The sequence below is a fragment of the Epinephelus moara genome, chromosome 18 (genome assembly GCF_006386435.1).
Source record: "Epinephelus moara isolate mb chromosome 18, YSFRI_EMoa_1.0, whole genome shotgun sequence".
Classification (NCBI taxonomy): domain Eukaryota; kingdom Metazoa; phylum Chordata; class Actinopteri; order Perciformes; family Serranidae; genus Epinephelus; species Epinephelus moara.
Genome location: NC_065523.1, coordinates 15,602,398 through 15,624,769, shown reverse-complemented (window position 1 = coordinate 15,624,769; position 22,372 = coordinate 15,602,398). Strand labels below are relative to the sequence as shown.

At 41.3% G+C, this 22,372-nt stretch overlaps 1 protein-coding gene and 1 non-coding gene across 5 annotated transcripts in view; one reads left to right on the top strand and one right to left on the bottom strand.

Moving 5' to 3' along the window:
* The first annotated feature begins 7,325 nt into the window (after positions 1 to 7,325).
* cacnb1 (calcium channel, voltage-dependent, beta 1 subunit) overlaps positions 7,326 to 22,372 on the top strand; it is a 39,655-nt gene continuing 24,608 nt past the window's right edge. For 3 of the 4 annotated variants that reach the window (XM_050069590.1, XM_050069589.1, XM_050069593.1), the window contains exons 1-2: positions 7,326 to 7,549; positions 13,943 to 14,029. In XM_050069590.1, coding sequence (XP_049925547.1) covers positions 7,460 to 7,549; positions 13,943 to 14,029 — 177 coding nt within the window. In that variant the 5' untranslated portion in view covers positions 7,326 to 7,459. Of the gene's footprint in view, positions 7,550 to 13,942; positions 14,030 to 21,022; positions 21,366 to 22,372 lie in introns of those variants that run through there. The other variant, XM_050069592.1, reaches the window with a different exon arrangement.
* On the bottom strand, positions 13,230 to 13,301 carry trnac-gca (transfer RNA cysteine (anticodon GCA)). Its single transcript has one exon. It is a non-coding gene; the product is annotated as a tRNA-Cys (tRNA).

The following is a 22,372-nucleotide window of genomic DNA, read 5'->3' as shown; positions in this document are numbered from 1 at the left end:
CCGTAAGTGATGCGCTGTGAAATTCAGCCTATCAAGGGTGTGAAAGACACCCACAATAAATAATGAACAGTACGAAATTAACAGGAACAGGTTTGGAGACAAGTTGATGTCTAAAATATGCAGCGTCAGGAAAGTCAAAAAAATAAAAATAAACTTTTTTTCTCCTTAATGCTGAGAGCATTTTAAGAGACTGGAAAAAGAAGTATTTTTAAGCTTTCGAGTGGCTTCTATTAAAAACAAAAAGGTTGGTGGAGGTGGTTTAGTGAGTGGCTCCTCGTTAAAAATAGCCAACTGGCACATTACCATCTGACATGGCTACTTATTAGGGTTGCCACTGTTGTATCATTGGCTCTCCAGCAGCAGACCGTCACCATGGCAACGCTGCACGCTCACTGTGTGGGTGCATGAGGAGCACTTGTGTGACTTCTTCACCTCAGGTAACCCAGAAATAACTGAAATCATCAGCTCTGGAAAAAGTATGATCCAAAGTACCAGATCACCTCCCACCATGGCTTCGACAGATACTGCTCTGCTCTCTGCACAAGAATGCTCCTTCCAGTAAGTAAAAACTAGAATTACCACTTCACCATTGTATGTCTCCGCCCATCAGTCAAGTTCTGTTTTCAGTTTACATCCATGTCAGTTATAACATGGATGCTTCACACACATCTTCCTCACAGCAGCACAGAAGATCTATATGATCAACACAGTTTCAAGGTGGGCACCTAGGATTGGTGTCACCATTTCAGTATCTGACCAAATGCCTCCCCTTCTGTTCCTGAGATATAACGTTGATTTATGGCCAGAAAAGTGTGTTTGCCGAACATTATGATGTCATAGTGAAGTCGACCTTTGATATTTTGAATATATGATATGACATCACTTTATCATTATATCCTATTAGACATTTGTGTGAAGTTAGTCAGTTTATTCTTGAGTCCAAATGGACGTTTGTGCCAAATTTGAGGAAACTCTCTCAAGGCCTTCATGAGAGACTGTATACACGAGACTGAGACAGATGCAAGGTCACAGTGACCTTTGACCGTTGAGCATTAAGGTCACTACTCTGTTCATTGTTGAGTCCAGGTGAATGTTTGTGCCAAATTTTAAGTAATTCCCACAAGGTGTTTGCAAGATATATCATTCAGGAGACTATGAAGGATGGAAGGACGGAAGAATGGACGGACAGGCAGATAGACAGACAGATGGACGGACAACCTGAAAACATAATGCCTCTGGCCACTACTATCTCCAGCGTGGAGGCATAAAAAATGTGAAAGAAGATGGGCTACACTTTTCTTAAGCAGAGGATGGTTAATGTACTTTTCTAAATATTATCTATTTTTTTTATTAACACTTTGTAACAATCAAATACTCCATTACAAACCAATAAAACTTCTTAAAGTTGACTTTGTTTGTACACACATTAGCAGAGGTAGGACTAAGTCATTGTTTTTCAAGTAACAAGGAAGTCGCAAGTCTTCACACTCAAGTCCCAAGTCCTAAACTTTGAAGTTTGAGTCCTAAACAAGTCATAAAGCGCTCTCATCAAATGTAATGTCATTTTAACAACAGAGTTATAATATATTAAAGTTATAGAAAGCATGAATGCTTTTAAAAACTGTGTTTATTTGTTACAACAGTTTTTTTTGACTCCCATGTTTTGCATACTGCAACTTGTTTTTTGTTGACCACCACAAAAGTATCTTTGGAATCATTTTTTCAACATAGCGTTAGGTCATCATGGTTCTCTCCTGCAACTTGATTGGATGCTGTCAGAATTAAGTGTCGACTTGCTGGGAAGGAATGATGTTAACGTTAGTTGACTCAGGAAATGAAGGGAAATGTAATGACTCATGGTACACTTTTTAAATAACATACTCGTTGATCTTTGGGCTGTGGAGAAAGGTATCAAGTATTTTCAAGTGAAAAGGCTCAAATCCAAGTGAAGTCACAAGTGACTGATGTTAAAGTCCAAGTCAAGTTGAAAGTCTTTTTTCATTTGGTCAAGTCAAGTCCATGGTCATCAAATTTCACACCTCTGCAGATACGTATCGTGTTTTTTAGGCTTATGTTGTTTTTAGATATTATTATCATATTATGTTTTCATGGTACATTAGAACGTTATTTATATTCCTGTATACATAACTATAACACTGTCAATATTTCTGATCATCTAAAGACAGGAGTGTCTTGAATCCTAAACATCTTACTCACTCATTTCTAGACCAGTCAGACACCTTAATGAGGTGTTTACATGCTAAAATATCTCTCAGAGCACTCCAGCTGGCAGGTTTCTTAAAACCAGAATATGTTTTACATGAGCAACACATAACACGAACACACATAGAAACAATATGATGGAAAATGTGTAGAGTCACCTCAGGTACAAGCAGCATCACAGTCTTTGCTGTGCAGGCAGAAAAAAAACAGGTTTATTTTTTTTGCTTATTTGCAATGCAACAGCTAATTAGCACTGTCCGGGTATAGTGCCCAAAACCACTTATTTTAATTTGGAATGAATCTTAAAATTGATTAGTGAATGAATGTACAGAGGTGTGTTGTGCAAGCTGCGCACGTAGAGTCCAATATCTTCAAAGGTTTTCTCTAATTACGGCTGAATCTATTGCATAGGTTAATAATTTAACAGGACTTCACTGTGATACGCTTTCACCTTAACGCACCTACATCAAAAATGTCACATATTTTATTTTTACAGATTGTTTAGTATAAGAACGGTTTACTTATTTGCCAGCAGTAAAGCCTCTCCGATAAGTAGAAGAGTAGCCATAGTTTTTGGGGGGACACAGGGAGCACATCCCCTTAGTATTTGGAACATGTAAATTTGTGCTCCCCAAATAAAAACATTAAAGTTAAACAGAGGACTCTTATTTTGATGAAATTAAAAACATTCCCACCATGAACTGACGCAGAAAAGGCACAACTTGGTGCATGAAAATTCACCAGAAAGTGTCTGACTCTTAAAAAATTGTGATGGAGGAACTCCCAACCCCCCCAAATCATGTGTCCCACCCACTATGGACACAAAACCGACAGCCCTGAGTAGCAGGAGGACATATTAGTGGGGTCAGAGGGACGCCACATTGTGGAACCACATTTGCGGGGTCCTTTAATGCAGGACTCATCAGGGTGTTCTTGATGGCGTACTTGTGCAGCTGTCCTTTACCAAAGTGTTATTCTGCTCACTAAGAAGACAACCCAAAAACAGCACTTACAAACCAAGCAACCCAAATATACAAGTCGTTTGACATTTGAATTTCTTGCTCATAGTCACAGTCCAAGACTTTATTCTATACTTGCCATCACTGTGAGTTGTTGCCTGAGATGACTGTCCATGCACTCGGTTACCTTTAGCAACAGCACAGACGATGGAAGTGAGCAGCTGAGGACAACCTGAAACTCGGTGTCCTCATGCTGCACATTATGTTTTTTTTCTTAGAGGAGGACATGGACCAGCTGCTGCAGCAGAGTCACAGTGACTCCAACTATCATCATTTTTGAAAGTACATCATGCTTCTGTTTCTCTGCTTTTTTTTTTTTTTCTTTTTGAAGAGGACGACCATGAAGGCTTCCTCCTACTGAGGTAACCACCTCACCGGAAGTATGAGCTGCAGCCACAGAGGATGAACTTGTGGGTGTTGAATCCAGTGACATCAGCGCTGATCACTGCGTCACAGAAGGGGTTCACCAAGGACTGTAACGAGTATGGTATTGTGCTGGCTGGGCTGGATGAGTCTTCCCCTTGTTTGTTCAGGTTTACGTCATCTGTGTGACCTCAGTATTTATCTTGTCAATAGCTGTCTTCATCACCAGTGAAACCAGTGTTGGTGCACAATAAGAGATATAAATAGTCATTATTGTCAATGTTTAATAACAATTTAAAGGCATTATCTGTGTTTTTCTTAATTTCTTTTAATTTCTTTCAGTTTTTGTGTCTCTCAACTGATCATGACTGATAACGATACACTTTAGATTAACATTACAAAAGTAATAAAGTACCTGAAAACTTAAAGCAACACTAATAAATATTTTAGGATATTGTACTTTTTATTGTACTATTTTACTTTCATTTATTTTAGAGCCACAGTCACTTCTCAAATTGAGATTTTACATATAAAATACATAATCCGTTTATAAAATATAATCCATTGTTATGAATGAAACTACCAAAAGTATGTGACATGCCTTTTTAATGCCTCTGCATTATGTTTTCAGGTTGTCTGTACGTATGTCTGCTCATCCATCCCATTCTTGTGAACGCCTCAAGGGATTTTCTTCAAATTTGGCACAAACATCCCCTCAGAGTCGGCGATGAACTGATTAGATTTTGATTTTCTTAGGTCAAAGGTCAAGGACACTGTGCCCTTGTCTGTCTCATTCTTGGGAATGCAGTACCTTAAGAGCGCCTTGAGGGAATTTCTTCAAATTTGGCACAAACGTTCATTTGGACTCACATTGAACTGATTTGATTTTGGAGGTCATCAGTCAAAGGTCAAGGCCATTGTGACCTTGCATCCTCCGCATTCTCGTGAACATGATATCTCAAGAGCACCTAGAGGGAATTTCGTCAAATTTGGCAAACATGTCCCCTTGGACTCAAGAGCCCAATCTCCCTCCAAAGTCTCATCCCAATCAGCACAGTTTTGAGCTGGGCCAGAAAAGTGTGTTTGCAGAACATTATGATGTCACAGTGAAGCTGACCTTTGACCTTTTGAATGTCATCACTTTATCATTGTGACCTATTAGACATTTGTATGAAGTTTTGTTGTAATTACACATGAATTATTGAGACCAAAAACATGTTTTGTGAGCACACACTGACCTTGACCTTTGACCTTCAACCACCAAATTCTAATCAGTTTATTCTTGAGTACAAAGGGACATTTGTGCCAAATTTGAGGAAATGGAAATGTATTTTGAAAGAAGACATGTAACAGGCAGAACTTGACACTGTGTCCCAGAACATCAATGACCAACACACCCAGGGTACCTTGCACATCGTTTGTGGCCGTGGAAACAAAAGTCAATATGTGACAAGGTCGGAGTGAGAATGCGTTGAGAGAGCAGAACAGCAGCCAGTAACAGGTGAGTAAATATTTGACATAGCATACAATCATCAGGCAGCCAGAAATATGGTTCCAGTTGTATTCAAATAGGCCACATGAAAGACGTGTCAACAAATTTGAGGGTGATAGTAGGATGAAATTTTAATTTATTTTGTTTATTCTTGTCCAGTCATTTTGTGTCTTTAACCACTAACTTTCTGGGCACTGTCACAAACCACTGTCACATCTGTTTTGACCCAGAGACAAATGTTTAACATATTTTGTTTTTAATCTGCTGCACACGGATCACAGATCCATACTTGCTTTCCATATTTAACTTTAAATGTTATTGTATCAGCATAATCCCAGTGGGCAACATTTCTTTTTACTGTGTTGATCCACCAGTGCATTGTTAGAAAATCCAGGCCCCCTAACGACTCACTCAGGGGCCTCAAACTTTAAATATCAACCATTCCTGGCATGTTTCAGGACCCCAGAAAAGCCTCCTTCAGCCACCCCTGGGTCAACATTATATCAGTTATAGAATATAGTCCCTGGAGTTTCCGTGTTTTTGCTCTTAACTACATCAGCATGAGCCTTTAGATGCCTAACCTCCCCGCTCTATCTGTCCACACTCGCGGCCTCCATCACCGCGGCTGCTCTGTTGTTCTCCCATCAATCGATAAGTGAAGGTGGGGTCTGTTCAGCGGGGCGTGGACCTCGGCTCCCAGCTGGAGTCTGTCGAGCGCACACAGGAGACACAAACGACGTCAAGGCAGACAGAAAAACACCGGTAGTGAGAGGAGTCTGCCTTCAAAATAAAAGCATGTGAGTTAAAGGGCTGCCTCAGTTGGAACCTTTCAGGCTACTATTGCTTTTATTTCTAATATTACAGCTAAGATGACAAACACTTTCACTAATATTATATAATAAGTATTATTGGGTTTTGTTGCCTAATATTTGTTACACCTTATAGTACAGGATAAATAACAAAAAATTGACATAGGGTAATTTAATCTTAACACTCTTTGAAAGTCACATTGGAAATTGATCAAAGCAGAGCTGGAAGGCAATGCTTTTGATTTACCGGTCCATCTACATCCCAGCCTTCACCTATTGTCATGAGCTTTGTGTAATGACAGAAAGAATGAGATTGTGGATACAAGCGGCTGAATTGAGTTTCCTCCAAAGGCTGGCTGGGCTCAGCCTTAGAGATAGGGTGAGGAGCTCAGACATCTGGAGGGAGCTCGGAGTAGAGCCTCTGCTCCTTCATGTTGAAAGGGGTCAGTTGAGGTGGTTCAGGTTTGTGATCAGGATGCCTCCTAAAGGGCCTCCAGTTAGAAGTTTTGCGGATGCGTCCAACTGGTAGGAGGCCCCGGGACAGACCCAGAACATGCTGGAGGGATTATATATCTCATCTGGCCTGGGAACACTGATGGACTCAGGGGGGTTAGGGAGGGCGACCCAGCCCCGGATAAGCAGATGAAAATGGATGGAAATTTCCATTTCCAATAATTTGTTTGCAGCTTTCTGTTGAAATGTGGATTGTGCAAAAGGCAGGGGGGGAAAACAGTCAAATTAGGGGTGGTGCGATACAATGGTATTGACAATAACCGTGATATTTAAAGAGGGAATATTGATATCATAGTAATATCCTGTAAATGATCCAGCACCTCTTACATCACTTCCATTTCATTCTGTTCTTGCTTTCCTGCCACTTGGTTGCCTTTTCACTATCCATTAAGTGTAATTGCTCTTTTGCACAGTTATGGATAAAGTCCACCTTCATACACTCAAATTTTGAGTATAATTCATTTGCCAAAAAAGTAACAAAATGATAAATTTGATTAACAGCATCTTTTAAAATTTTCTACAGATGGCAATAATATCATTATTGTAAACTCTTGTGGCTATGATATCTGATATTGTGCCATATGCATACTTAAACTCTGGAAACATATTCGGAAGGTCAGAGAAACCATTTCATTTTTCATAAACATAAATAGGCTTATGTTTTCCAAATGGTTATTTTAAGACAAACAAGTAAGTAGCCTACATCTTCCGTATAGTGTAATATGAACCACACCCTCTCAGTCACTTCCCTGCTTTTTTTTTTTTTTTAAACCTTTTTAAACCTTTTCAAGGAATTTTATTTTGAAAGCAGTAACCGGATGTGTGGCTGCTTCACGCCGTTGACTTGACTGTAGTGTAAAAGCCTGGTGCGCCAGTGTGTAACGCTATAGGCTGGAGGGAGGCAGCTGTTGCCATTATTTTACCAGCCAGCTCAGATACATCAGCGGCTTCATCCTCTCTGGAACAAAAAAAAAAAGATGAGTCTGTCGACAGCATCATAAACACACGAAACTGAAAATAGATTTTAAAAAGTTAAATCAATGGTACAGAAAAGTAGTATGTCCAGGACGCCTTCGACCTCAACCCAGGAGATCCAAATGGACATGTTCGACCATCATCCACACACACAGGTAAGAAGCGAGGGGCAGAAACGGGGGAAAAGCAGAAATGTCATGACAGAAAAACAAAAAGACTGCGTGAAGTGTCGTGCATTGATAGTAGAGAGGCGTTTTCATCACGTGAAGCTGTTTCACTTCTGAGGATTAACAGGTTGTTCGGCAATTAAGTCGTCTAATGCGCCTTCGGGAGTCTGAAATGTTGGTGAAGCTGCACTGATTCAAGCCTCTATTTCATCTGAGAATAAAGGGAAGCAAAATTAGATTCTATGTTCTTGTGGTTTTGATTTATAATTTCATCCTTGGCATATAGCTGGTTTTAACAAGTCTCCATATGTGGAACCATATGTGAGGATATGATGTAACGCTTGTTTTTATTGCTGGCCCTCATTGGGTCGAGGGCTGGGCGATTTGGCAATTTATATCGATATCGTGAAATCGGTTAAGATATCGTCTTAGATTTCGCATATCTTAATAGTATAAGTGTTTTTTTCCTGTTTTTAAAGGCTGCATTACAGTAAAGTGATGTCATTTTCTGACCTTACCAGACTGTTCTAGCTGTTCTATTATTTGCTTTTACCCGCTTAGTCATTATAGCCACATTAAATAATCATTTATTAAAAATCTGATTGTGTAAATATTTTGTCACAGCACTAATTGTCAACCCTACAATATTGTTGCAATAACAATATTAATGTATGTGGTCAAAAATATGATATTTTATTTTCTCCGTATCACCCAGCCCTAAATTTGGGTCCTATAACGAAAACCACCCTTTGTTTAAGTATTCGTTAATTAACCAAGTAGATGATACACTAAATGTTGAACTTCCCAGCAGGAGGAGAGATTAATTCATGTGAAAAAACATGAGTCACAAAAAGAGGTGAAACTGATGTAAACAGCAATTGTAATTTGGTTTTCAGAGTCTTGCGTCTGACTCCAGACCTGTTTTCAGTCCGCGGAAAATATTCTCCAACACCCTCCTCCACCCTCAGAAATTCAACTTTTTTTTTTCCCTTTCCTTCATTTATAATTTTATCCTTCAACTTTCAGTGGTGTCACTCTTTTTACAGCTACAAATAGGCTGCGGCTGTTAGGAAGTGTCATGATGTTGTGGGCATGTTTAGTCATAACAGTTTAAATGGATTTTTAAAAAAAAACAAAAAAAAACGATGAGAATATCTAGAACAACACACCCACGCTGAGCTCAGTCATTGTCTCTCTGGAGAAGGAGGAAAAAAAAAAAAAAACACCTCACAGACAACCAACGCTTCAAACCATGCCAAGTCCTGCTCTCTCCTCTTTACTCCCACTCCTCCGAGCTCCTTCTCATCTCTCTCTCTCTCTCTCTCTTCCCCCTCAGCTCTCCAGATTCCTTCTGCATCTCTGAATGTCCCACTATCTCCATCCTGCTCTCACCATCTCACCTCGTCCTGCCTGTTTTTAGAAATTAGATATTTATCAGCTGCGAGGCTGTGGTGAGAAACAGATGGACCCCCTCCATGTGCTAGGCAGCAGGGAATGTTGTGTGTGTGTGTGTGTGTGTGTGTGTGTGTGTTTGTTTGTGTGTGTGGCACTCCTGATCAATTAGATATAAAGTTCATGCAGACCTGCAGCGGGTCATGCTGGTATATGTATTTATAACTCTGCTGTGAAGAGACAAGCAGGCATTTCTAATATCCTGAAAGAGACGCTTTGAGTGTTCTACCACAGAAGAAGAAATGAAATGTGGGCCGAGAGCCGATTCCAAATTCAACGCCCGAGGGTCGCTTAGATTAAAGATCATGTCTGCTGACCGCCGTCAGATTGCAGATCAGTGCGATCTCAGCGAGCGGAATAATGTATGGAGAGTGTAATGTGGTCGTGATATCGTGCACCCCGCCACCCTCCACGCTCACACACAACACCCTTTTTAATTACACACTTAATCTGGGAGGATGTTTACCAACAGGAAGCCTCCCCTCCCTACTTCCTCTGGCATTTCCCTGCCCTTTGCTGACAGGAACTCGCCCCATCATGGCTCCGATCGTAGAGACCCCTCACACCTACCTGCACCCACACACATCGCGTTTAATGTAATTGTGAAACTTGTGACAGTGAAGTTTGCCTCACCACAACAGCCTTTTTTTAACAACGTAGCTCCTGTTTTAGTGATTTAGCCATGGCGTCTTATCTGTAACGATAACATTTTATTTGCCGGCTTAATTGCTGAGATATCTGGTGGCACAGCAGCATCTCCAGCAGGGTAAACATCCACAGTGTGATCATGTTATCTAATGAAAACTGAAATGAAACCAGAGGTGGACGTTAAAACAATTACTTTAAAGGTCCATCGTCAACGATCGGGTTTTGCAAAGCTACTTTCTAGTTAAACTTTAACCGAGCATCCTGCACTGTGGATAACATCTTTGTAACTTTATTTATCTTTGTTTTCAATTCCAAATAATTTGGTTTTGAATAAACAGCTGAACCGGGGGTTTGTTTACAACCTGTTTGATTGCTCAGATCTTAGCAGTTAAGATGGTGAGTAAAGACCCCATTTACACCCGGTATTACCATGAGGTTTGCGTCTGGATGTGTTATCAGTAAAAGGAAAAACACATACAGTGTGTCTGCAGCAGAATGGAATATGATCAGAATGCGATCTCATTGGCCTGTCGACGTCTGAAGGAAGTCTGGTTCAGGTGATGATCTCAGCCTGGTGTAAATGTCATCTTACAGTTTGGCTACATTCTTTAAGAAATATTTCACTGCAGGAAAGATGGTCTGCCTATCGATAGAAAGATGCAAATACTTTTGAGGTTGGTGCCATATGACCAGAGAAAGCAGAGAAAAAGAACTGTGGCATTCGGTTTTGCTCAAGAGGTAGAAAATCTGCAACTAATAATAATATGTAATGTAATATGTGCTTGTTTGTTTTGACACTGGAAACAATATGGCAGCCAGCTGGTAACAAATGACCTAGCATTACAGTTAAACAATGAGCTAAAATTTGTTTCTGAAAACATTTTAGGTGAGAAACAGACAACGCAACAACAGAATCTTTAATCTGAGTTTGTGAGAATGAGAGGCATATCTCAGCTAAAGTCAGCTACAGTTAAGTTACGCATACCCACGTTGTTATGATACAAACCTGGATGAAAATCAAAGTTTTCTCTTAAAGGATAAATTCACATTTTCAAGTCTTTCTTAAAGGGATAGTGCACCCAAAAATGAAAATTCAGCCATTATCTACTCACCCATATGCAGAGGGAGGCTCAGGTGAAGTTTTAGAGTCCTCACAACACTTATGGAGATCCGAGGGAGAAGTAGTTAGCAGCACAACTGCACACTCTCCCCTTGGATCACCGCAAGTGTTGTGAGGACTCTAAAACTTCACCTGAGCCTCCCTCAGCATATGGGTGAGTAGATAATGGCTGAATTTTCATTTTTGGGTGCACTATCCCTTTAAAACAATAGCGAGTGCCTATTAACACAGCGAAACATATTCTGCTTGCTGTAATCATTCCTTTTGTTCATCCTGGCCATTAAAACGTCCCTCCCAAATGCACATTCAATGTATAAAGTGAAGGACAAAATCCACAGTCCTCATTTTGTACAAACATATATTCTAAGGTTTAACTGTTTGTGCATTTCAGTGTAAAATTCCCTCTTTATATTTCTAGGGTAACAAAAATAGGGAATCTTATACTAGGCTGTAACTTTCTGAAGATACCCTCTATGTATCTCACACCGAAAACACCCCAAGCAGTGGCGAAGTGCATCTCGCCACAATAATAATATGTGTCTGCGGCCAGGAGGGGCGTTCAGGCACACAAGAGTCACAGGATTCCGTTTACTGATTGGCTGTGGGTAGTCTGCGCTGGCTGCAATTCACCCACTAAAAGTTTCCCAAACTGGCTGAACTTCGCCGCAGAATCAAAAGGCAGCAGATCAGAGCAGCTGCACTTTGCCACTGCTTGGTGTGTTTTCTGCCTCATGCTACTGAAACCGCATTTTAGTTTCACACAATGGTTTATACATTTTTTTTCCGGAGATCGAGGACTTTGGATTTTGTTCTCCATCTCTGACATTGCAAGTGCATTAGGAAGGGAATGATAACATCCATCATATTTGGTTTCAATATACATATGGGCATGTGACAGACTTGTAAATGGTGGATCTACCCTTTCAGAAGAAAAGTCATCCAACAAATTGATATATAACTGAATTCCACTTCTTCCTGCAGTCCAAATCAAAGCTTGAAAAGAACTGTGTAACTAATTTGCATGTTTAAGTCTGACCATAATAAATGCAGAATCAATTAATTCTATCTAGATAGTATATTTGATATACGTGGTCAAACATGTGGGCAAATACTGTGATTTGTTTCTTTCGCACCATCTTAATGTTCAATGTGCAGAGACACAAAAGAGCCTGTGTCTTAGAGTTTGTCTCCACAGTCATCAGTGCGCACACAGCATTTTCTAACTTTTTCACTCGGTGTAGGTGGCAACATTTGCCAGGAGGGATGACATCTATTTTTCACAGTATCAATGGCGTCTAAGCCCCAAGCACGTTTGCCTGTCTACATCTGTTCTCATGCATCATCACCTCAAGTTCAACTTTAACATTAAAAGCCAGTAACCACACTTGCACAAGTTTGCAACACAGTAATTGTTGTTTGGCGTATCACACTTCGTTTGCTGTGTGCGCCATCTTTGGAGAGGAGCGTGTAACAGATTGTTCTTCTTTATCTGTTAACTGGAAGCTTCTCGGCCGCATTGTGTTTTTATGCGCTGGTGATACAGATATTGTTTGTTTTAAAGGCCTCGGCCTGCTCTACATGATGTGTCGGCGATAACAAAGTACTGAGTTGAGGAGGGATCACTGTTGGTGGTTGTTAACCTACGCAGGGAAGTGGACAGGTCTGAAGCAGCTGCTTGGTAATATTCAGTGTTTACATAGGTGTAGAGTGTGTGTGTGTGTGTGTGTGTGGGCAGGTTAGAGGACTGGGGGCTGGTTAGTTTACCTGTGTGTGTGTGTGTGTGTGTGTGTGTGTGTGTGTGTGTGTGTGTGTGCGTGTGTTTGAGTGTGAGAACAGTTGTGGATAAAGACAGACACCAAACAGTTCAGACAGATAGTGCTTACTGAAGCATCCCTGCAAAGAGAATAGAGTTCATGCAAGGGAACTATTTTTTACCTTAAAGACAGCCATTGATTTCTCCCCATGTCAGTGTTAGGGCAGTTTGGTTACAGATAACAGTACCATGTTTCCAGCCAACACCTGAACACAACATCCCAGCTGACTTTCAACAAATCAATCTGGACTTTTAGTTACCTCACAACTACATACATATACAGTTTAGACAAAAGTAGCAGCAGTATCTCGAGCAAGTTTCAAGCTGCAAACTGTCCTGAAATCATGTTGGCTGGATTGACAGAAAAAGTGTCTCAAATGTGCTACTTCTTTATGTTTATATTGATGTGAAGTGAATATATTTTGGTTTTGGGCAGCTGTGTAGACAAACCAAGCAATTTGAATATGTTACCTTGTGTTTAGGAAACTTCATTTAATTGATTTATTGCATTCAATCAATTAATTGGAGAAGTCTGGAAGGAAAGAAACGCTGTCTTTGTATATAACATAAGGAGGTCCTTTTAAGTCTGCTGTTTATAGCCTCCTACATTGAAATATGAGATGTGACAGAAAAGCAGGGGGCATCCGGATTTGAACCGGAGACCTCTTGATCTGCAGTCAAATGCTCTACCACTGAGCTATACCCCCTGTGGATATATGGTTTTAGAGGCATAAATAGACAGGTGTGCACTGGGTCGTAGAAGTGTTAGATAGGTCCTGTAAATGCAGCAACACGTACACATTCTGTATGTTAATCTTCAATGTTTGTTTCTAAGCATTATATTAACCAGCAGCACTGAAAGAGCAACACAGCCAGTCTCCTGATGACCCTCCCAACAAATGCGATTAGTCAGCATTGTGTAACCATGGCGACGTGGGCAGGGTGGGATCGTAATGCAATGTGTGGCCTCTGCCCAACCCGGGTAGGCCATTTGCCAGGGGTCTGCCAATCAGATTACGAGGTCCCAGTTTGCATCAGAACATGAAAAATGACAAGTAATGAAGGCTGTTTGTGGACACACTGCACACATTTACTCCGCTCGACTTCCTCTTCAGTCTGGGGCCTCGTGCTGCGTTATCTCTGGTTCTATCTGACTGCCTGATCATATTCAGAAGCTTTTACAAATGCTAAGCCAAATGTTAACTGCTGCCATGCTCCCCGGAAACAAGGTTTTCTATGAGATATGTCAAGATAAGTTGTTATAGTGCAACGCAATTAAACTTTTTGTGTTTTTCTCTTTCTTTCCAAATCCTCCTTTCCGCTGCCCTCCCAACCTCTCCATTCCTAGGGAAAGTACGGCAAGAGGAAGAGCCGATTTAAGCGCTCGGATGGAAGCACCTCCTCTGACACCACCTCGAACAGCTTTGTCCGACAGGTAACATTTCACACTTAATCCTTCCTCCAGACCGCTAATCCAGGTGCTAGACTGAGTCTCAGCTTCATTTTATTCAATGAAGAAGCATATGAAAGTTTAATGGAGTCGAAGTGAGGTCATCTAATGCTGGGAATTCAGCTGCTCCCTGTCAAGATACCAAATCAGTTTGATCTCATCATTATTTTTGACTTTCTCTCACATCCGACTTCTACAATTCACATACAGGAAGTAGAAAATGTACGCAGTAGGACTGACATTATTTGTGTTTTAACTGATAAGTTGATCAACATAAAAGTAGCCACTGACAGTTTTAATAACTGACGAATCATTTAGGTCCATTATCAACAATCAACACTCACAATTTTCAGCTTGTCAGAATATAAGGAGGTACTTTTTTTCTATGTTTTATATAATTGAAGAAAAAGTACTGTGACTCATTGCATATATATGAGTTTTTACTGTTAATCGGACAAAATAAATAATACAAAGACTTTACCTTTGGCCTTTTGACTCTATGTATTTCTTAGAAATGACACGTAACCCATCAATCATCGGCCAATTATTCCAAAACAATAAAATCACCTCAACTGGATTCAGATCCTCTAAACATTTTTGAGGTTTCTGGAGAATAAGCTCATTTATTCCTTCATAATTTGCATCATTAATAGTGCGGAAATGAAATCTGTGTAATTAATCTGACATCAGTGTTTCCCCAAGGTCGACTGCTATGCCCTGGCAGATTGTCCGGAGGGAGACACTCATTCCACCACCTACCCCCACCCCAAACTTTAAAGTTTCTTTTGATATTTATCAGTTACTTTTCCATGTATTTGTCATTTGGGCTATTTTTCGAAATCCACATGAACCACTCTTCACGTCTGCTTAAATTAGATTCACCGCTCAGCAGTTATTTAAAAAGAAAATCTGTCATTTCTAAAGCTGGTTTCAGTGTTACTCTCGTTATTTCCTTCTTCCAAACCAGTGGTGAAGAACACCAGGAGTAAATGCCAGGAGTTTTCATTCAGACAAAATTATGACTGGTGTGTTAACTGCATGCCAAATTCATCAGAGCAGGACCAAATATTCCCAGGTCTAGCTCAGCTAAAAACACATTAGTGACACTTGCCTCGTTCATGGACTCATGGCGGCGAGCCACTGCTGTTCCTGGCGTTGCACCGCTGCAGTATGAATATAGGAGAAATACTGACCAAGCTCACTTCCAGCAGTAAATATAACTACCATTAAACAATTATGAGGTTTATTATTCAAAGTGAAATGCAGAGGGTCTGAAGAATGCAAAGAGGAGGCTGAAGGAACAAGTATAATCTTTAAAAACTTTCTGATATTACTATAATTTTGAGTAGTTTTACTTGCCCCACTATTAGCTGTTAACTGTTATTACCATGTCAATTTATAGCCTAGTTCATCCGCCACGTCGCAGTTCTTTGCCGCTTCTTCCACTGTGAAACCCATTATTTTCTTGTCTGTATCTTCCCCTCGTTACCTGTGTTTTTGTCACATGCGGCCCCCACACTACACTGTAGCTCACACACTGAAATGGCTTCGATAATATCTCTGCTAACAACAGTAAAACCCGGTGACTACAGCTACACCGATCTATTGTCACAGAGTTGGAGTTGAGAGACATCGGCAGAGATTCCTGCGGGGCTCTGATGCAATTATTAGTCCCCAGGTGTTAGACTCACCCGGCACTACTCCCCTCTGACCCTGACCCCAGGGTCACATGTAGATGTAGATGCACTGATTGGCTCCGTCAGAAGGATCTAGTGAAATTTGTCAGTTGTCCAGCATCATTTTCCAGCCAAGAATGGGTCAAGGAGCCTCAGGAACACTTCCTGTCCTCAGGGCGTTCAGGAGGCGGGGTCAAAGCATCACACACTCGCGACCTGCACCACAGTCCTGTCTGGACATGACATTTCTCAAAGCCACGCTGTGTGACAGCTAAATGAGCCCCCCTTTTCCATCTGACCTCTTCATTTATGAGAGGAAATGATTTGCCCTGTGCTGAATGACATTTACCTGTTCAGTACCGGTGTTGCTTTAGAAAAAAATGAAAAAAAAAAAATCCCATCGCTGTCGGTGAACACAGGGAGCTGAACTCTCCCGTGGTTTCTAAAGGTTAGCTGCATCCTCGCCTACACACATAACCCTTCCCACTGCCTTGTCCTTCATTAACTCTCTGACTCTGCTTGCTGGAGGACCACTTGCACTGGGGCCTGCGGGTTAGGCAGGATTCTTAATCGCTCACACTGTATAAGGAACTCATTACCCGTAGTAAGGATGATTTAACGCTTCCCCAGATAAATGTCCTCCCCTGTCTCATGCTATTGCACAGCATTTCACTCATCAAGGCTAGCAGTGAAAGATGCAGGGATTTTAAACAGTCGAGATGCTGCACATAAGCCCAAAAATTGATTTAGTAACTAATGAATAGATTGTAGATGGTAAGATAAAAAAAAAATAGCTTTAATCACTGAAAAAGAAGCATACAGGCGCCCTATAGGTTTTTGAACATATAGCCTATTTTAGCCTCCCCTTGAACAACTCAAAGTAGAGCCCTGTATAGGCTTTACAGTCTCACACACACCTACGCAAGTGCACACTCACTCACCACACGCACACACACAAATACACGAGAGCCACAATCAGCCAACGGTAGAGCTGGCTGGTACACTCGGCCTGGTTTCCATGGCAACCGGGCCACTGAATCTCCCTCTGTGTGCAGGCACAGTGGGATGGAGAGACGAAGGAGAGAGGATGTTTAGATGGGTTTGTGTTTGTGTGTGCGCGCGTGTGTGGGTGCAGCCTACGTGTTTGTGCAGTGCTGGTTTGTGTGTCGAGTTCAATAAAAACACACCGTCTTCCTTCAGAGACTGTCTGCGGCTGCTGCCGCTGCTGCTGCTGCTGCTGTGTACAATGGGTAACATGTTATTGTGGTGCAAAAATGATTTTTACTTCAAATCTTATATTTGCCCTCCTAGAAATTGAATCTGTGTCTTTTATCATTCACAACTAGAAATCACACACATGCTCACACACAGCATGGCAGCATCATAACATAAAATCAAATCAGAGGGGCTGTCGTGATGAACAAGTAACAGCTGTGTCCCAGTTCAGCGGTTTGATCCTCCTAAAGGACGAGAACAACAAAAGAGGGTCCTTCAGAAGGCCTGAAGACGAGGCAGACATTGCAGTCTAATCTCATAAAGACTAAAACTAGCAGAGAAAGTTTAAATACCTTCTCCCCTCTCCTGATGCCAACATTTATATTACAAGATTCAACATTTCTTTTCAAGGCGTCACCAAAACTATAATGGAAAAGTAGAGAATACCTACATTAGTCATACAGCATTGACATAACTTCCGTTTCTCCGTAAAGCCCTGTAGTCAACAGTATGTCAGTTCTTATAACATGAACAAACAGTTTATGCTCGGCTGCCATTAATTAGGTCTCGGCAGCAGAAGTGCACTTATTGTAACACATTTATCAGTGACTGCCATTTTCTGGTAAATACGACATAGTCACACGGTATTTCAAGAATCGCCTCAATGCTCCATTAAAGAACTGACCAGTGAACTGACCATCTAATCGTAATCTGCAATGTCCCCGTTGCCATTTTTCAGCTTGGCATGCTACCTGCAATTTGCAACAAGAGATGATTTGCTTTTGCCTTATGTTCAGTACATTTGACGAGTAAAAGTATACCATACTTTCAAGTCCTTGCAAATGTAACCACAATTTGCAAGTGGCATTTGTGAAATGAGGTCTGGTTCAAATTCAGCTCACACAGGCGACCCCTGGGTCTGCCCACCTGGTAGAGTGTGCACCCTATGTAGGCTGAGTCCTTCATCCCCCCTCTTTCTCCCGCCTTTCCTGTCTATCTGTGGCTGTCCTATATCATTTTAGGCAAAATCGCCCATAGTTCCCACATGAAACTGTGTCTGTGTCTAGTGCCGGCTGATATTTTCAACACTCAAACTCACATCAAAACAATCTAGACTGATAAACAGCACGACAGGTGAAAAAAATGATGTGCTGTTGTTCGTTTTCAAATGTCATAAATAGTCATGGTAAAAAGATATCAGACATATATCAAATTGTGTAATACACAAGGTGTCAAAAGCATGATTTGCATGAATTAAAAACCTTGTGGGGAAAGAAGAGTTTCAGAAACCAAATAACTCCAGTGCTTGATTTAAGAATTGTAAAACTCTCATGTCTGCAGTGACCAGAGATGTTATCAGTCAAACACTGACTGATTTCCATCACCAGAATACAAAGAAACATAAAGTTTTCCCCATTGCTCCATAACCAAGGTTGTGTCTTGGCTTGGTTGCAATATGTGAAAGGTCTGGAGGGTTCAGATGCTGGAGTGAGAAGAGCAGTCCTCCTCTCGGTCTTGACATGTAAATCCCAGTAGAGCCCCAGTTGCTGCTGTGCCTGGCTGCAGAGGAGCCAACTGGTGGGTCTGCTTGCAGCTCTCCGTTTATTCACCTTCCCTAGTTGACTCTGTTGTCATCACCTACTGATATAAGAGAAGAGGAGGCGGTCAGGTGTGTAGCCATGGAGAAGCCCCTGTCATTGTGTCAGAGGTCGCCCTCTAGTGGACGCACTGGGCCTCCACCACCACCACCCCCTCTAACCACACCTATCTGCCTGTAGACCTCCCTCCTGTAGCCTTTCTAGTTTTCCTAGTCAGTCAGTGTGCAAGTAATACATGTATGTTGTAATTAAATATTAGTAGCTGAACATCTTATCTGATTAAGTGTGTATTTTTGTTTTAATGATCTAGTATTGATTCTTAAAATCCTCATGAGATATTGATCTTTTATGCATTTACACCTTTTCTGAGTAGAAGTGTGCTGAATGTGATGTGTTGACAGGTGTTTGTTATAATTGGTTCATTTAGGGCTGCGTGATGAGTATAATGTCTGCTTTGTGGCAGCAGGGTTTTTAAAGGATGCACTAAAAGGTTATTTTAATTTGAAAACTAACGTCGCTGACAGCAGGCTATATTAGCCACTTTGAACTGCAGCCATCCCATAAACTCTGATGTGAATAGTTACAGTATGTGGACCTGCCACAGTTTGTGGCACTGTCATGACTCGGGGTGATTAGCTGACTGGCTATCTAGATATCACATCTATGAGAGAGGTGGACTGAAAAAACAATCTGCACATGAATCTAAGCTCTCGGTTTGTGTTTGTTGAAGAGATATTATCTCTGCCTATGAGACATGAAGCCATGGAAGTAAACAGTGTGTTGATTCTACTTTCTTCCATCTGTCCCTGTTGGGTAGCCGAGACTAGCTACCCAGCTTTCTGCAGATTTCAATACACAAACAGTGCAGATGAATTAGCAGTAGACTTACAGTTTCTGCCCTGTCTTTGCATTTATTTTTCTTAAATATTAATAACGACGCCCTTGCAATTTTGCAGGTATTATATTTGCTCAACTGTCTTGCACATGTAGGCCTAAAAACTATAGATGTGTCATGCTATATTTGTCTTACTCATGCATTTGCCAAAGAAAATAAGTCGCAGTCATATAGCTGGGAAATGTCTTTACAGTTTAGACTATAATGTGCACTTTACACAATTTTATATTCAAGGGAACAACAGAGTTGCTCACTCCATCCTGAGAGAGTGATCCTCCTCTTTTGCTCTTTCTGAGGTTTCTTCCATTTATTCCACATTCTGCTTTTTTGTGGCGTTTTTTTGCTTAATCGAATTAAAGGTCTAAGGATAGGGTGTCTCACAGATTATGAAGCCCCTTGAGGCTGTGATATTTGGCTGGATAAATAAAATTAACTTGTTGGATATAGAAGAATTCAGAGGGCCGCTACAAAGTCCCTTCTTTATTCCACCTTTGCATGTTAACTCATAGTCAAACAACGGCAGCGTAATGCCACTCCAGTGTTTGATTTTAGATTGCATGCCAGCATCGCGGAAGCAAAAGAGGCGTGACAGGTGTAACATGTAACACAACAGCATCTGCCTCTAGTGTGTGTGACATATACGCATTGGCAGCACTTTCTAAATAATAACAATGGCTTTAACATGGCAATATCAATCATTTACCGCCCCTGTTATATGGCAGTCGATCTCTGAGGGTAAGGAGCTCCTAGACCTCATTGTTTTCCCAATTCGTGGACATTTGCCACTGTCCCTCTTTTTGAGTTAGCTGCTAACTGCTATCAGCTCCTTTTTAAATCTCCCTGTGATGCTTCACATGCGTAACCTGTAGTCAAAACGTCATACCCATCCCATCCATAGTCCTGTCCTGCCGACTGTCCCTTTTATACAGACTACATTTCAGCACTGTTACTACCTCCGCTGCTGGTTTTAAGGCGAGACAACTCTGTCTTTCCATTCCTCAATTGTGCCTTTTATACAGAATACATACATATATATATATATGTTTGTGACAGAAAATAAGGAAAAGCAGAATAGGTCTGCTTTAAGTTTACAGGATCAATTCTGAGAAGAAATTTCTGTAACAGTGTTCTGATGTAACTGAATCATCAAGGAGGATGGACTTTATAAATCTAACTCAGATTGAATCTGAAGATCAATGCCAACATCCAACCTTAATACCTCCTCTGATACCCTTTTTCCGAAGTCAGACAGAGAGAGGGGCTGGGAAGAATGAGATCAGGTCCGAGGCTGAGAGGAATGAAGCAGAGAGAAAGAGAGAGAATGGGGAGGGGGGTTTCCCTGGGCACTGCCCCAGCCCTCTCCCACGTCAGTCAGAGCATTGAATGGCTGACGGCTGCATACCAAGCCTCCTTCTTGGTCTCGGTGTGTTCATGTCCCTGTTTCTGCCCGGCCAGGGCTAAATATATTTCCCCAGTTTGCAAATGTAGCACAAGTCCTGCAACCCGACCCTCAGCCAGTCCAGCTCCCTTCCTCTACACAAGGTTCACGTTCCTCTGGGTTGTGGAGGTGGGGGTGGGCGTGTGTGTGTGTGTGTGTGTGTGAAGGGGTTGGAGGTTAAGAGAGCGCTCTCCTAGTTTCACACATACGGCACTCTTTTCTGGCTCTTTCTCCTATCATACACACCACACACACACATACACACACACACACACACAGGCATACACTTACAGTCACACACATGTACACTTCTGCACTTGTCAAGCTAGCAGACACATACACACACTAGTTACCACTATCTCTCACACACACACACACACACACATACACACATTACTCTGTCTGTGGACTCCGGCGTTGCCCCCTTGGTTTGCCGTGGTGTGGCGAGCGTGGCAAACGAGGTATGGAGAGGACTGAGAGGATTCAAAGGCCCGTCATGGTAAGAAGGATCTGGATAAGCTTTTTGCTGCGTCTGACTGAACTGGAAGCAGTTTATGTGTGAGTTAATCTGTGAGCGTGTGGATCTGGATTGAGTTGTGAAAGTTCAGCAGACACTTTGCTCTGAGATATGACAGGAGAATATAACTTGCCGCCCATGTCCTGATCGTGCTGAACCTCTTGGTCTGCGGCTTTCTTTGCTCTTCTGAGTGTGATTCCATTTTGGGCCGGGCCACAGCTGCTGGAAAGGCGCTGTGTTTTTAATTAGACTTAGATCGCGCCATCGGTTGCCTTGGCTGCTATGTGCACTGCCTGCCTGGCCGAAGCACCATGGCCATTTCTGGGGGCTTCTTTCACTGCTGTCCCCCTGTCCCAAACAGGCCTGGGCTGGATCTTCATTTAGTTTGTTACTGCATTTGGCTTTGCTGTTTTACAAGTTTTACATGCTCTCTGTTGTTAGCTTTCCATTATTTTTGCAATTATTGCATTTAGGGCTCATTAAATTATCATTATTTTCACTGGAATCATGATGATTGGTGCTGCAGATAGCATTTATTTTAATTTTATTGAGAAGTCTCTCAGTTGTTTTGCGACTAACCCTTTGTCTATGAGGTGTTGGATATTTTTAATTATTTTTTAATCACTGGGAAATTCCCAGAGTCAAAGGTGACATCTTTATATTGCTTGATGTGTCTAACAGTTTAAAACTGTTAGATAATGACAGAAAACGGAGAAAAGCACATTTGAGGAGCTGGAATCAGTGAATTTTCTGCATTTTTTTTCCTAAATTGCCTTGAACGATCCATCAGATTGTTGCTTAATCAAGTAATCAGTCTGATTATCTTGCACTATTGTCTTACAAAATTTTGTTGCCTATAATAAACACATAAACCCAAGTCAAACAAAATTAGTCGTTAAAGTTTCTATGAGGTGTCTGATGTCATACACAACAATTGAACACAGTCTGCTGCATTCATTATTACTTCGTATTCAGGCTGCTACTTATCT